At 50.2% G+C, this 15,698-nt stretch overlaps 4 protein-coding genes; 1 reads left to right on the top strand and 3 right to left on the bottom strand.

Moving 5' to 3' along the window:
- Positions 1-2,406: 2,406 nt before the first annotated feature.
- FFUJ_01008 (related to phenol 2-monooxygenase) lies at positions 2,407-4,522 on the top strand (the record flags this gene model as incomplete). XM_023568718.1 has 4 exons in its annotated part: positions 2,407-2,639; positions 2,702-3,081; positions 3,136-4,176; positions 4,230-4,522. 4 exons carry the CDS (start codon positions 2,407-2,409, stop codon positions 4,520-4,522), a joined length of 1,947 nt encoding a protein of 648 aa, XP_023424524.1.
- A 1,057-nt stretch (positions 4,523-5,579) lies between these two features.
- Positions 5,580-7,343, bottom strand: FFUJ_01009 (probable methylmalonate-semialdehyde dehydrogenase (acylating); the record flags this gene model as incomplete). XM_023568707.1 has 2 exons in its annotated part: positions 5,580-6,634; positions 6,686-7,343. 2 exons carry the CDS (start codon positions 7,341-7,343, stop codon positions 5,580-5,582), a joined length of 1,713 nt encoding a protein of 570 aa, XP_023424523.1.
- Positions 7,344-8,448: 1,105 nt separating this feature from the next.
- FFUJ_01010 (probable calcium-binding protein precursor cnx1) lies at positions 8,449-10,315 on the bottom strand (the record flags this gene model as incomplete). XM_023568696.1 has 3 exons in its annotated part: positions 8,449-9,734; positions 9,794-10,076; positions 10,199-10,315. 3 exons carry the CDS (start codon positions 10,313-10,315, stop codon positions 8,449-8,451), a joined length of 1,686 nt encoding a protein of 561 aa, XP_023424522.1.
- A 1,662-nt stretch (positions 10,316-11,977) lies between these two features.
- Positions 11,978-12,626, bottom strand: FFUJ_01011 (uncharacterized protein; the record flags this gene model as incomplete). XM_023568685.1 has 2 exons in its annotated part: positions 11,978-12,415; positions 12,471-12,626. The coding sequence occupies 2 exons, from the start codon at positions 12,624-12,626 to the stop codon at positions 11,978-11,980; spliced, it is 594 nt and encodes a 197-aa protein (XP_023424521.1).
- Positions 12,627-15,698: the final 3,072 nt, after the last annotated feature.

The following is a 15,698-nucleotide window of genomic DNA, read 5'->3' as shown; positions in this document are numbered from 1 at the left end:
TAACATGTAAGGCATGGGTCTTTGCAGACTGTACCCAGGTTTCATCCTGGGACAGGCGATACATGGCAGACCATGAGAATCTGAGAATTTGTGAAAACTAAGTGGCTGTCCGTTTAAGTAACCAACAAACGGTGTTGAGAAAATTGCAACACTTGCAGGTTGCGTTGAATCTTCATGCTAAGTTAGTCCCTTTTTCAGTATCATGCTTGCGTCTTCTGTTGCACAGGACGATATCAGGTACATAAGCCCTGAGCTAAGACCTGCATGTATCAGTTTGAATCTGTGTGTTACTGCCAGCAGATCCATCCCATCTGAGTCAATGAAACGGTTCCTATATATAACACAACTTACGGTGTGGCTTTGCTGCATTTGCCAATTCCCCGACTTTAGATAACTTCAGCTGATAACCTACAGAACTTAGCCAGATATGTCATTGCCCTTACAAAACTTCAGACAAAGGCCGGGGAAACCGGTGTCAGATGGATGGATCGCACCCACTCGCCGTGCTTGATAATGACACCGCCCGAGAACGGCCTCATCCTGGCTCAAAGACCCTGAGTTCCTGCAGGCGTATGGGAGAAGAGGCAAAAGGAACTTAATAACATGCGATGTCAGACACTGATACTCCATCGTTCATGTCCTGACCGCAGCTAAACCACTGGACCAAAGCTGAAAAGGGTATAACAGGTTAGCAGATGCGGATTGAATATTGTACGAGAAGTCCATCTACGTACATAACAAAGTGCATGATCCTTGCTGCTGTCAGAGCAGCAAACACACAATCTGGGACCAGACACACCACGTTCTCATCGGAGACTAGAAGCCGCAGAAGTGGGTTCTTTGACGAAACAGTGCGAGCGTGTGCCACGGGTTCAACGTCTTTTTTTGTCTTGGCCCAAAGTGTCATTGTAAAGGAGGAGGAGATAGTAGTGTTGAGAGGATTGGTCTAGGTCTTGGTGCATGACCTGGTCCGTGGTCTAGCCTTCCAGACCTTCCTTCTAGCGGTGTTTATTTTCTGCCGTCGATTCGTCACTATTTGCTTCAGAGATATCTGCACTTTGATATAAGTGTTTGTGCTTGGATCTGATTAAAGTGATGATGCCAACCGGGCTGTCCCATCTATTTTTTCCCTTTTCCTTCAAAACTTCTGGTGCTTTGGCTTTGGGGGTTGACAAAAGCATTCAATTCATCAACTATCGTCCAATCACATGCTATATCGTCAAGCGGGGACAGGTCCAGAGACAGCATGTGGATCCCTTCAAGTTGCATTCCAACAGGAAGGACCCATTGAAAAAGAGTGAACGAGCTTGGCGGAAGCATTCGAGGAAGGGCCCTGGAAGTTAGACCCAGTTGAACGTGTCAACCGTGTCGTCTGAGTGGACCGTGTGGCAGCGAACCAGCAAAATCTCCCGCGAAATCAGCCCATTTCTTGTCTCCTCGTCAGGTCTGGCGTCGCCTGCCTCCGCCTGCTGTCGATAATCGTGTCATGCCATTTTTTCTGCTCCAGGCAATTGTGACCCCATCTCACTTGCCCTTGTTGCCCTCGACCCTGGGCTGGTCCTTCCCATCCATTCTCTGTCTCTCTTTTTGATCCATGTAAGGTAGGCCAGGGCATCGTAGCACCCCGGTCGTCGCTTGCCATCAACCCCCGAAATCCGGTACCTGCCCGTTCGTGGGTGCTGTATTTCCTATATCTGACCTTGAGGCTCGGAATAGCTTCATACTTAGCCCCTCTCTTATCCTCTCTTCACCTCGGTGTCCCTCTTCGTGCTCCGTCGTCCGTCGTCTGTATCTTCGTTCCTGCCATCGCTGTGGCCGTCTCATCCGCCTTGTTCGCCATTCTCATCGTAGCCTGCATATCTGCACAAACCCTTGTCGTCTCAGTTGTAGCTTGTCAGTCAGATTCAGCTTGCCCAATAGTTTACTCGACCATTCTGCCCCGCGACCTCAAAAACCCCATACACTTACCGATCGATATCTTCTATCATACAAATCCAATTAATACTACTGCTCGACCTCCTCGACATCTCCTTGACATCTTACGACATATTCAATTTTGCGACTTCGATCTTGACAACCTCTTCTCATCGGACGATATCACGGAGCTCACATAACACCCCGGGTGTGATACACACAGCACCCGATAACTGAGTGGACGGACTTCCTCGGAGAATATCACCTTACCGAATATCCTTTGCTTTCCACACCCTTTGCCGTTTGTCGCCAGCTTGATCATACGCAGCATCTTCTACCGGAACTCAGAAGCCTCCGCCGCCTTTACCTCTCGCAACTACTGCCGGACGACACTCTGTCAACAGTCTGAACCGACAGAGGTCGTCCATGATCTTGTGATCCTCCAAAGACTTCCACTGTAACATGGTGCCTAGCATTGTCCAATCTGACGACATGGATCAAATGGAAATCCCCTTTCCAGCACATCGCGAGCGCCAGGAAGGCTCTCCTCCTCCCTTTCAAGATCCTCTGGCTCTTCTTCGCAGTCTTCCTGAGCCTCCGCTGGAATGTCAAGTATGTGTTGTTGGCGCAGGACCTGCCGGTCTAATGCTGGCCGCAAACCTGACCAGATTCGGCATCAACGTTGAGGTAATCGATGATCGAGCCGATCAGACGCCCGTGGGAAGGTAAGCCTATCACCGCCATTCAATTGTACCACTGGAAACAACCCAATTGACCTCGACAATAGAGCCGATGGCCTTCAGCCAAAGACGATCGAAACCTTCCGACAAATGCGACTATCAGATACTTTGCTAAAACAAGGTGTTCGTGTCTTCGATATCGCATTCTGGCGCAGCACCGCGGACGAACCTCTTCGTCGGCTTGGTCGCGAAGTCCATTATCCGCCTATTATCGATGTTCTCGACCCCTATATTCTTCTAGTCCATCAAGGCATGGTCGAAGGGCTGTTTCTTGAGGATATGAAAAAGCGTGGCAAGGAGGTTCGTCGAAACATGGCTTTTGAGTCGTACAGCGTCCCCGACAACAAGACTGGTCCCCTTCAAGTCAACTGCCGTGCCAATGTCAATCAAGACAAGCGTTCGGTTCTGACTCAATACCTGATTGGATGTGAGTCGCAAACCCTCACTTATTGTACGCTCAGAAACTGACATTACTACTTAGGTGATGGCGCACACTCCAAGGTTCGCAAGAGTATCCCCGATGTCAAGGCTGTCGGCATGTCTCAGGCTGCCATTTGGGGCGTTCTCGACGGCGAACTGATTACCGACTTCCCCGATATTTGGTCCAAGACGCTCGTCTACTCACAAGAGCACGGTTCAATTCTCATCATTCCTCGAGAGAGGAATATGACTCGTTTCTATATTGAGCTGAAGGCCGGTGCCAAATTTGATCGCCGCGATCTGGGTCAGGAGTTCATGATGAAGCGCGCGAAGAAGATTATGGCACCGTTCCGCTTGGACTGGAAGTACGTTGAGTGGTTCGGCCGGTATCAGGTTGGTCAGAGGGTTGCTAGTCGCTTCACCGATGGCCACTTGAGAGCATTCCTGGCTGGTGATGCTAGCCACACCCACTCTCCCAAGTCAGCACAGGGTATGAACACCTCAATGCACGACTCATGGAATTTGTCGTGGAAGTTGAACCTTGCGGTTCGAGGCTTGGCCAAGCCAAATCTTCTCGAGAGTTACGAGGAAGAACGACGCAAGATTGCCCTAGACTTGGTTAACTTTGACTACGAGCATGCGAACCAAATTGCCGGTGGCGACGCTATTGCACTCGCTGAGAACTTCAGAACCAACGTTCGTTTCATTTCTGGAATTGGTGCTGAATATGGTGAGAACGCCATCAACAGGCCAGGAATTGGAAATAACCATTTTGTAATGGGAGACGCCAAGCCAGGTTGCCTTCTGCCTCCCGCCAAAGTGACTCGATACATCGACTCCAACCCTGTGGATATCCAGCTTGACATCCCTATGCTCGGCCAGTTCCGAATCTACCTTCTTATGTGGGATGTTCAACAGTCAGCACCGTTTCTGCAGACATTCTGCCATGCTATTGCAGGTACAGACTCCTTTATTAGCCGTCTATCTGCTGCTGCTAGCGCTTCTTATGCTTCTCAACCTCGCGCACCAGCTCCTGAGGATGTTTATTCCCGACCTGAGCGATACACCGTTGTCAGCCACCTCTTCACTTTTGGCCTTATCAGTAAGTTCCTTCGCATCTTGTACCTAGAGACCGCTTGCTCACAAGTCAATCAGCCACCATGCCCAAGACGGAAATCGAAATCTCAGATCTTCCACCTCTTCTGCAGGATAGCCGTTGGACCTTCTACCTCGACGATATTCCCGATCAGGACACCCGTGGCTCCTTGTGCACGAATAAATGGCTTGGTAGCCTGGGGCCTGGCGAAGTAGCGATCGTTAACGTTCGTCCCGATGGTTATGTCGGCTCGATAGGTCGCTGGGACTCAAGCCTTGATGAGTCTGGTGTTCAGGCAGCCCGATGGCTCGATGAATATTACGACGGATTCATGAAAATTCCAACGCAGTAAGCTCGGGAGGGTATCATGAGTTAATATAGAGGACCAGCCAAAGCCCACGCAACCCTTAGACTCGCCCGTACTCTATCTGAAATTCTTCGAGAGCCATCTGGGGGATAAGAGATCCCTGTGCACATTGGCATTTTCGAATTCTTATATCCAGGAGTACGGAGTTGTTGACAATATACTATCATCCCTGATGCAAACTCCTACAGTACCCAGCATGGGCCTGCATCACCATTGAGAAGAACTAAGCAAGACAGGCCATCGCGGCCTGATCAATCACCACTCACAGAAGGAGGAGGGGCCAGGAAGGCATATTTAGACACAGACGTTATTGTCGGCAGTAGAAGAGGGCCACCACCACAGTAAGATCGATCGCCAGATGGGCGTAATCTTGCTCATGTTACGACACATTTGGTAGTTAGTCACTACTCATATCACGGAATCTATTTTATTTATCAGCTTACATTTGTTTATTATTACTATCATCGTGTTTTACCGCCGTACGTACGCCTTCACATGTTCTCTTTCTTATCAGCTCTGAATACATGAGAGAGTGTGCTCAGGTGTCTTTTGCCCGTCAAGGCACTGATATTCCAGAGAATACCTAGGAAAAGAATGCATATGTCTCTATCTAGAGCTGCTTTCTAAAGTCCCTAAATTACACTGGTTCATCTGGGATTCTCTCTTACCAGCTGTTTTTCTTCACCACATATCTCTCTACTAGTCGTTCTTCCAATCTTACGCCTCTTCATAGAGGCAGGGTGGGATAATTGTTCTACATCTGGCACTGAAAAACATTCTGACACTGCCAAGAACATATATCCCACATGTGGCATAGTCGCAACTACGACAAGACACAAGATGAGTACGACACATGGCGAAATATAATGAAGTTTCCAATGTTTTTGAAATTCATGACACTCAGCTAAGCCCAACAGCCTGACTATTGTCCTTATTATGCTAGCAGATATGCATTCTACATCAATATCCCGTTTTCCATCTTCCGTTCTTGCTTGTTCGCTTTTGCTTTTAAATCAAATCCACTCTCTGAGTTACTGCCTGATTATTGTTGGGTAGGCATGGAAACATCAGCCTTTTTAGCAACGGCATCAGCACTCTGCCATAGAGCTGTTACAGTCTTGAGCTGAGTGTAGAAGTTGATGCCAGGCTTTCCGTAGAATGTGCTGGCACCACCACCAGCGATAGACTTCTTGTTACCAGTGAAAGAGAACATGGGCAGAGGGACAGGGATAGGGACATTGATGCCCACCTGGCCAGCCTCAATGTTCTTGCGGAAGGTCTCGGCAGTAGCACCAGACCTGGTGAAGATAGCAGTACCATTACCATACTCGTTCTTGTTAACAAGGTCGATAGCGTCATCAATGGACTCTGCGTTGAGGCAAACAAGGACTGGGCCGAAGACCTCCTCCTTGTAACAGGTCATGTCAGGTGTGACATTGGTGATGATGGTAGGGCCAACCCAGTTGCCGTTAGGGTACTTGCTGGGCTTGTAGCCACGGCCATCGAGAAGAATAGTAGCGCCCTCCTTCTCGGCAGACTCAATGAGCTTCTCGATACGCTCCTTGCTCTGCGGGGAGATGACGGGACCGAGATCGGCGCCCTCCTCAAAGCCACCATTGACGTTGAGATGCTTGGCTTGCTCGGCGACCTCGTTGAGCCACTCCTTGGTCTCGCCAACCATAACAAGAGTGCTCAAAGCCATGCAGCGCTGACCGGCAGCACCGAAAGCGGCACCAGTAATGGAGTTGATGAACTGGTTCTTGTTGGCATCAGGAGAGACGACGGCGTGGTTCTTGGCGCCCAGGTTGGCCTGAACACGCTTGCCATTGGCGGAACCACGGCTGAAGATGTACTCGCCGGCCTTGTTACCACCAACGAAGCTGATCGCTTTGATAGCGGGCTCATCAAGGATGAAGTCGACGGTGCGGTGGGCGCCGTGAATGATGTTGACAACACCCTCAGGGAAGCCAGCCTTCTGGACAAGCTCAGCAATGATCATGGCAGCACCGGGGTCACGCTCAGAAGGCTTAAGTATGAGGGTGTTTCCAGTGATTGTGGCAATAGGGATGCACCAAAGGGGAATCATGGCAGGGAAGTCTACACATTAATTAGCTGAGGGATGATGCTAGCGACTCGCCAATTACTCACTGAAGGGGCAGATAGCAGCGGTGACACCCAGAGGCTCACGGTAGGTTCGGGTCTCCATGTCCTTGGAGACTTCAAGGACCTCACCCTTGAGAAGCTCTGGGGCGGCAATAGCAGCCTCAGCGACTTGAAGGCCACGAAGGACATCACCCTTGGCGTCAGCAAAGGTCTTGCCTTGCTCGAGAGTAATACTAGCAGCGAGACGGTCCCAGTTCTCACGAATAAGCTGGACAAATCGGAACATGATCTGCTGTCGAGAGATGACAGTAGTGTTCTTCCATGACTTAAAGGCCTTCTCGGCGCTTGCAACAGCAGCCTTCATCTCAGCGTCGGTCATTTGAGGGACGCGAGTAACGAGCTCGTTGGTAGCAGGATCGTGCAAGTCAATGTACTTATCGGTCGAGGAGGAAATAAACTTGTTGTCGATGAAGTAGGGAGTATCGACCGCCTCGACCTTTGCGTGAGTGGTAGGGTAACTGCTGGCGGTTGAGGCCAGGGCAGCCGTCACGGGCTGAAGCTGTTTGCTTGTCGCATGGATGCGCCTGGCAGCGACGTGGGATGCACCGCTTGTGATGTTAGATGAGGCGAGGAGAGAAGATCGAGAAAGGGCGGGAGTAGATCGGCTGGAAGCACCCAGGCCGCGAGAGATTGCGCGACGCATGATGGTGATAGTGATGATGAAGACGACAGTATAGTCTATGAGGCTCAAATACGTTGTGTATAAGTGAGAGAGACAAGAGCTAGGAGAGCGAGAGCGAGAGCGAGAGCAATTGACCTCGATAACTTCCAATGAAGCAACAAAGAGGCCAGAATTCAAGAGGCCATGGGTTCTCTAGACTTTTATACTGAGAAACTGTCCCGGCTATGTCAACGGTGCGGAGGCAATTGGAGGGGCGTTTCCCTCTGAGAAGGTCACCACTTACAAGCACCAAAGGCGAGTCAGTGCGGGGCGGCAAGAGCAACTCATGATAAGCTAGCAACTTCCCCCAAGAGCTGGGCTGGAATTTCTGGAAAGTGGGTACGGTCCGACTTTACCAAATCACATAGTGTGGGGTAATTGCCGAGTGAGCTCCGGCTTGTCCGCTGGTTACCGTCAATGCCGATGGATACCACGGTCTGAGGTTCGTCTCCCAATTCAAGACTCCTACTGGCTGAGATTGCCGGCCAGAAACTACATCTATCACTCCGTTTGTTCGTCTCCTTTCGCCTGCCTAATCGGGAAACAAATCTATCTCAACTTCGCAAGTGACCTGCCACTTCGATTCTTTTGACTCTATCTATCGGACGTCGGGGTCACCTTCCATGATTCTCCAACGTAAATATATGTTTATGGAGGGCGTTCGTCTTTTCAGTTCCGATCTAGGCTGATACTAGATACTCTTATCTGTGAATGCACGCCGATTTCGGTGAAAGGGTAAAAACCTCTACCAGAGGTTAAGACTTGTCGAGTTGACCTACTGTAAATACGAAACTAAACAAACCGAGATAACAATGCCAGCGCCATACTTCATAGTACCTCTTGAGTGGTCTAGACACATGGAACACCAAGACGAGCCATTAACCGATCAAGAGTGAGGTCAGCTTGAAAAGTTATCAATTGTTTTGATATCCCTATCGCTGCTCTGGTGCGCCAAATCAATCAATCGTAAGAATTGCATACATTTTCTTCCAAACTTGCTTCTCTTCTTAGCTCCACAGGTTCTCCGTCCGCTTTTGAATATCACTCCACCTGATACAACTAACCATCTGAGATTACCTCGTTTTCCTTATGACTGGCTACGAGTGGTGCGCTTGTTAACGGCGCCCTTGACCTGCTCAGCGCCGGTAGCGGTGGCCTCAGCAGCCTTATCCTTGACCTGCTTGGCCTTGTCGGATGCCTTCTCGGCAGTCTGCTGAACAGCGGGTGACTTGCCAAGGTTGAACAGAACAGCGACGAGGCCAGCGGCAGTAATGATGATGGCGACAAAAGCTCCAGCAACCTCGGGGACGAACTTGATGGCCTCGATGGGATCCTGAGCGGCAATGGCCTTGAAGAGCTCGACCTTCTCGGTGATGTAATGAACAGGGTCGTCGAGGAACTTGAGGTCGCTGGGGGACTTGGGCTTATCCTCCTGCTTTGGCTTGTCGGCCTCAAAGAGGGCCTTCTCGATGGGGTGCTTGACACCAAATGTCTCCTCAGCGAGCTTGTTGGCGTCCTCAATGGAATGACCAATGTAGATGTTGTCAAAGAGAATATCATTTTGCATAGTCCAGATCTCGAAACCAATGGCTCCCATGGGCTCAAAGTTGGCAGGGGTCTTGTCCTCGAAGTAGTCGGGATTCTTGATCTTGCGGGGCGCCCAAGTTCCCTTGTATGCCGGGTTCTCAATGTAAGGCGCAGTCCACTTGCCTTTGTAGTCGGGGTTGCGCTTCATCGGTTTGGTCCATGGGCCGCAACCAGAGGCGTCGGCGCACTTGGGATTGGGGACGGTAGGGGCGATCCAGTCGCCATCCTCCTCGTCATCCCAGTCATCTGGCTTCTCGGCCTCAGGGTCGGGGACGGTGGCGGGCTCGTTCTCGAGCCAGTCCTCGGGTTTCTCAGCTTCCTCGTCGACAATCTCGTAGGGAGCTTCCTCGTCCCAGTCCTCAGGCTTCTTGGCCTCAGGGTCGGGAATGCGTGCTTGGTCAACCCAGTCCTCAGGCTTCTTATCGTTCGCATCATCAATCTCGGCCGGGGGGTTGACAGCGGGGGTGAAGTCCTCCAAGAGGCTGCCGGTCTTGACCTCCTCATTATTCTGCTTGATGACGTAGGTATTGTTGGGATGAACGATCAAGGTGTAAAGCTCGGTGGTCTTTGTAATCTTGGCGGTGGGGGGAGAATCGAGATGCTTCTCCTCATACTCGCCAGTCTTGGGGTTCTTGTGGTTGAAAATAAAGTGGACTTTGTTGGTGTGGCCACACTTGTCGGGACCAAACATGATCACATAGGGGGTTGTGTTTGCGAACTCTTCCTGGTGGAGAGCCTTGTTATCGCGAAGGAGCTTCATGTAAGCACCACCACACTCGAGGCCATCTGAAGGGGAAAATGTCAGCGCGCGCGATCACCGAGTGGGATTCCAGAGTCATGCTTACTTTGCAGCTTCACCTCATACTGGACGACGAGGGTGTTGTCCTTGTTGTCGATCTTCTTAGGGAACTTGGCGGAAATAGCATGGTGCGCCGCAGGGTTCTTGACAACAAGACCCTTATCGCCCTCGATGCCCTTGTACTGTACGGGCTCTTCAACGGCCCACTCGCCAACATAAGCCCATTCCTCCTCGGAGCCAGATGTGTCCTTCTTCGCGTGAGAGGGCTTCCATCGCTGGTCCCAGTCGTCGGTGAACTGCTCGAGGAAGTCGGCTTTGACAACGGTCGGCTGTACGGATGGGTTAGCCATCAATTGACTGGGTCAAGAGCTCATGAGGAGCTACATAGCGCTCATACATGAGCTCAACTGCTAATTGAAATGAAGAGGGGGATAAATAAATAAAAACTCACAGTGAATGTAGGGAGCTTGTCGGGAACAGAAGGGGAAGCCTCCTTGATGTCCTCGGCGTGGACGTTGCCCGTAAGCATGGCAGCCGACATGGCCGCTGCAACAGCGTTGAGCTTCATGATGAAGGAAGTGACGGAATAGCTTCAGCAGGTAATTAAGGACGTCACTAGAGGCTGCGCAAGAAGAGGAGCAGGAACACAATCAAACAAAAGACGTATGGCTGAAGAAAGAGTGTATGCTTGATGAGGGTATTCCCAGCGCTCGAGGAGATAAGAGGTCCAGGAGTGAGGTGGAATGTAGAATGGGGAGAGTGAAGAAGCGAAAGGTGGCGTCTTAACAATGAGTGGAGAGCTCTGTGTTAGTGTTGAGGACACGTAGAAAGAAGAAGCCCAGAGCCGCCTAAATTTCAGGGATCACGAACAGGTGCAGAGCGGGGGCCGTGGCCCGGAGCCACTAAGGTTGGAAGAAGGAAGGTGCAGATGCCGACTGTCAGGTACTCCCATGGAACTGGGGGGGCGGGGAAATCAACGGAAGCCTCACAGCCTCTGCCTTGTAGTTACAGAATAGGTCATGTCCCACAGAAGGCTCGAGAAGAAGACAGCTGTCCATGGAACAATTGGCGGATGAATGGTTAATTTCACAAGCGTAATAAGCCTCAACTTTAAATCAAAATAAAATGTTGGCTGATTAAGTCCAAGAGGCATAATAGTGTTTACAAGGACACACAGAGCCATAATTGGATTATTCTTTGAGCTTCGGTATAAGTGTAGAAACAGCTGTTCGGCCAACAGCAAAATTCGGGATTTTGAGTACCTTATGCTTCTGAACGAAACAAGGAGATGTCTTTAGTGGTTTGTTAGTCTTGAGATTGATCAACGCAAAAGATGTGAGCCACGAACTTTGAATCTATCAATAAACATTGTCCTTCTCCGCACCAATACCTTAATCATAAGTGACATCAGCCAGTGGTAAGAAATCTGTCCTAAGGTAGTTTAACAGCTACCCTATGTTGACCTCTGGACTGATTGACACGGAGCATAGGCTTGAAAGGGTTCGGCTCCTAACTTAGTACCCAACTCAGTACCTTAGTAGGTACATACTGCCTAGTGCCCAGACCTAACAAGATAGCAACAAGATCAAGCACACATGGAACACTGTGGCGTCAAGGGTATTGCTGCAATCAAACCGTAATTGAAGGCGATTGTTCTGTCATGACGTATCTATACAAGCATCAGCAACACAGGAAAAATGGTCGGTATACAAATAAACACTCGAAGAGGTGCCTACGAAATACGAATTATCTCAGTTTCGAAAGAAAAAAAAAAAGCATGATAAAAACACGATTGAATTGGACTCGAGCATTTCCTCCATTGGTAGTGAGACAATCACTTCGCTTGTTTACAAGCTAACACCTCGAGCACCCGATTGGGAAACAGTAACCAATCACAGGGCGACACCCCACAACCACCACAACCTTAGTGGTCATGTTGTGTTTTGTTATAGTCTGACTTCAAGTCAACTGAAAAAATGCACATCAAGCAGAGATTACGCAGAGCGCAAAAAAAGAGGTATTGTATTGATGCTCGTGTCGAGCCGTATGTGAACGCGTAAGGTGTCCCAATAATTTGTCCATGAAAAGTCGATACGGCCCAAAGAGGCCTTCGTCATGATGCCCAACATGTATCACATGTGAAATCAAACTCCAATCATTACCGCTCTAGAGCAAATCCATTAAAATCCTTCCATTCTATCAACCAGATGTCCAAAAGAGGCAATCCAATTTACAGAGCGAAGACAGCGGCGACGAGACCGAGGAGAGAGACACCGCCGACGAGAGCAGTGGCAGCATTGCCAGTCTCGGTAGACGAAGCAGCGGAGCCGGAAGCAGTACCGGAGGCAGATCCAGAGGCGGTCTCAGAGGCGTCGGTAGCGGTGGCATCAGACTCAGAGGCAGAAGCGGTGGCGGTGCTGTCCTCATCGGAGGCAGTGCCGGTGGCCTTGGAAGCAGCAGAACCAGCAGCGGAGGAGGCCTCGTCCTTGGAGCCAGCAGCGGCGGTCTCACGGGGAGTACCGGAGATGGTCTTCCAGTAGTTGTCGGCGATACAGTCCTGGAGACAGACGGAGTACTTCTCGGTGTCGGAGGCAGAACCCTTGCCCTTGGGGCAGGCGGCAACACACTCGGTGGTGGCGTTGATGTTCTTCTCATCGGGAGAGGGGACCTAGCAAATCATGATTAGACCCGTCTTTGTCCACATGGTGAAGCATCGGACTCACAGTGATGCAGTAAGACTGGCACTTGACATCACCAGCATCACAGGCGTCAAGGCAGTCAAGCTGAGACTGTTGAGCGGGAGAGACAGAAGCAGTCTTGCTCTGGGCAGCGGCCATGGTGGCGAAAGCGCCGGCGACGAAGATGGAAGTGAAACGCATGTTGATGGATTTCGAGGTTGTTGATATTAGAATTAGTGTAAAGTAATCGAGATGAATCTCAAAGCGAAAGTCTGAAGTAAAATTCTTGTCTTAACGAACGACGGACGGATGACAACGAGGGTGAGGGAGAAGGGAAACAAGAGCACGCGACGGGGCAGCCAGGACCTTTTATGAGTCGAGTCCTCAACGGGACGTGGACGGTTTGCAAAGGGGCATCCACACCATCAAGCCAATGGGCAAACCACCACCGGTTAGGCCCAAGCAAGCCTACCTAGACAAGGCAAAGCAAAGTCTCAGACCCCCCCCCCCAGGCCAGGCTAGGGGAAGCCGTGAAAGTCACAGGCTCAAAAAGCCCAGGCGCAGGCACAAGTCAACAAGACTGACCTGAGGTGCAGGCAAAGGGCGCCAAGCTAGGCCCCGGCTCATCGGGAGATAGGGGACCCATCAGGACCTTCACATTTTGCTTGTCAATGGCTCAAGGTGGGACATAGAGGAGCATGGACTGTGGACATGGGGTGAGGGAAGAGAGGACCCCCCATGATGGCGCCAGGATTAGGATTGGAGCCATTGAGGATCCATTTTGTCTGATCAGGAAGTGCAAGAGACTGGGAGGAGAGAGAAACGAAGTATCCATCACCTTCTCGGGGATGCTAGGTATTGCTGTCGGCCATACCTTTATTAGGCACAGAGTATGTATGCATGATGCACATTCGGGGTCCCGTTAGTATCAAAATAACACAGTAGAAAAAAAGGATGAGAGGAGTTTTGGGTATGCCACGCAAACCCCCTCACACAAGTCCACGTCCACGTTGTGACACAGTGCAGTCAGTACATGCAGTGGGAAGACAACAAAGAAGGGACAAGCACACGCAGAAGCACAAGCACAAGCACAAAATTAGAGTGAGTTGCAGTCGGGTCGGACTGTAGCGAGCGAAGAAGAGGAGCCTGAGGAGAGAGTACGGATACCTGCTCCGTACTCCGTAGACGACTGATGTGATGTGATGTCGATCGATGTTCGTTTACTTTCTGGTCTGGGGAAGCCCGCCGACATCAATTTTAAATTTGCAAGCCATGGTCCAAGAGACTGCCACTAATTTGCCGTCCCTGTCCTGCGTTGACCAGGGGAAGAAACGGGCTAATTATTTGCCAGTTGAGCTGGGGGATGTTCCTGTAATTCCGGCTCAGCGCAGATCTTGCATCTCTCCCTTCGTTTAACGATTCTTTTTCGGCTCAGATGATTGAAGATAGCCATCCATGCTGTGAGTGAGTGAGTGGACTCCTCTCGACCGTGACTGACAAAACTTATGATGGATGGAAAAAGACGTTGGGAGACGAAAAACACAAGCGACCCACACATATTGGATGGATGGATGGAGGATCGATCCTCCACTTGCTCGTCCATCCAGCCATCCATCCATCATGGGGAGCTTCGCCTCCAACAGCTCGTGTTGCCTGGCAACATGACCACCATCTGCCGTCCTTTCTTACATGTGGTGGTGTTCTCTGCTTTCTACCCCTAATTTGCACCTCCAAAAGGTGACGGGACACGGCTGTTCTTCTCAGCGCGCCTAGGTCACTGCACTAGCATCGGATCTCTCCAAATCCATTGGGTTCGAGGTTGTCTCAGGGGGTGACCCTTGGGACTAGACAATAATAGACCGGGCCTCCATTTTGGGACAAGGGGTGGGCGGAAGTGTGTCCGAGACGAGACTCTGTAAACCATCAGCGAGACTGAGCCAGTGAGTTTGCAATCCAGCCAATACAATGTAAACAATAACACACTTGAGGATTTTCTTCTTCTTCTTCTTCTTCTTCTTCTTCTTCTTCTTCTTCACAGTATGAATGAGTAAATAGAGAACAGACTGGAAAAGCCATGGTCTGCTACTGTACATAAGTTAGCACCATACCGGCCGACTCAGGGAGTCGAGGCCGCCTTGGAGGGCTTGGCCAGAGTAATTAAAACGGCCTCGTTTTCATTGGCGTACATGTATCCGTAGTAAAACACTTTGTTTGGCTAACACGAGCGTCACCTCAATGCACTGTCACTAGGTCAAAATAGAGTACAATGCTCAAGAACTCAAGTACTCAACAAACTCAAAACTCTCTTCTTCCTTCAAAGTGATGAGCAAACGCCGCGTGGGACTTCCAACGGATGCTTTATGCCGGGTTGCCACCTGCAAAAGCCGTCGGCTCAACCTATTACATCCTCATCCATGAATACGAGGTAGCCTAGAGAAAAGGCCCCGGCGGTGCTCCCCGTTCCCCCATATGCCACTTTGTTATTAGGGGCACCTGTGATACTGCTACTACTATCCGTACAGTGCAGCTCTACCAGGACAAGGTTGTTGGCGTCCCGGCACCGGCGCTGAGAGCTGAAAAAGGCCATTCATTACATATAAGCAGGGACAAGGGTCAACATCTTAAGACAAGACATGATGCTCAGAGCCTGTTGATGGATTCTCGCACTCATTAAACGAGTATTATTACCCACCTGTAAAGGCTTGTGATTGAGGCGCCATCCTTGAAAATGTTAAAACACAGGCCAGGTCTGTTCCAAGGCATTCGTCCATTCGTCTTCAATCCGGCAAGCTTCTCCATCTGATGCCAGGGCTATTAGTTATCACATATTCAAAACTCCGAGTCATTCAGATAACATGAACCCTTGACTTCATGCAAAGATGTATACCATACCCATATGCGTTGCAACAGATGGTTATCTGGCCCAGTTCAAACCTGCGGCGATGAATCTTGATAGAAGAGAAACCCTATCATCATCAGCTGGGCTCCGTGTCTTTTGGTCCATTCTCGGCCGTTCCGTCTCCGTTCCTATTCATAGCTCACTCGCTTGCCACCATCGACGCAATACAACCTCAGATCAGACTGAGGTGAATCAATGCCCTTGGAAAACTGAGGTTGCACGCATTGCCTAGAATCGGGATTCAAGATATGTAGAATATTCCGGACAAAACAAGATTCTATCAGCTGGCAAAGATTCTCGAGAAAAGAGAATTGGGTTGGTGTAGATTTTGGAGAGCCGTGGACCAGGAGAAATACGGCCTGCCCACTCAAGAC

The sequence above is a fragment of the Fusarium fujikuroi genome, chromosome FFUJ_chr01 (assembly GCF_900079805.1).
Source record: "Fusarium fujikuroi IMI 58289 draft genome, chromosome FFUJ_chr01".
Taxonomy (NCBI): Eukaryota; Fungi; Ascomycota; class Sordariomycetes; order Hypocreales; family Nectriaceae; genus Fusarium; species Fusarium fujikuroi.
The sequence above is the reverse complement of the archived record's forward strand: the minus strand, read 5'-3'. Positions and strand labels throughout refer to the sequence as shown.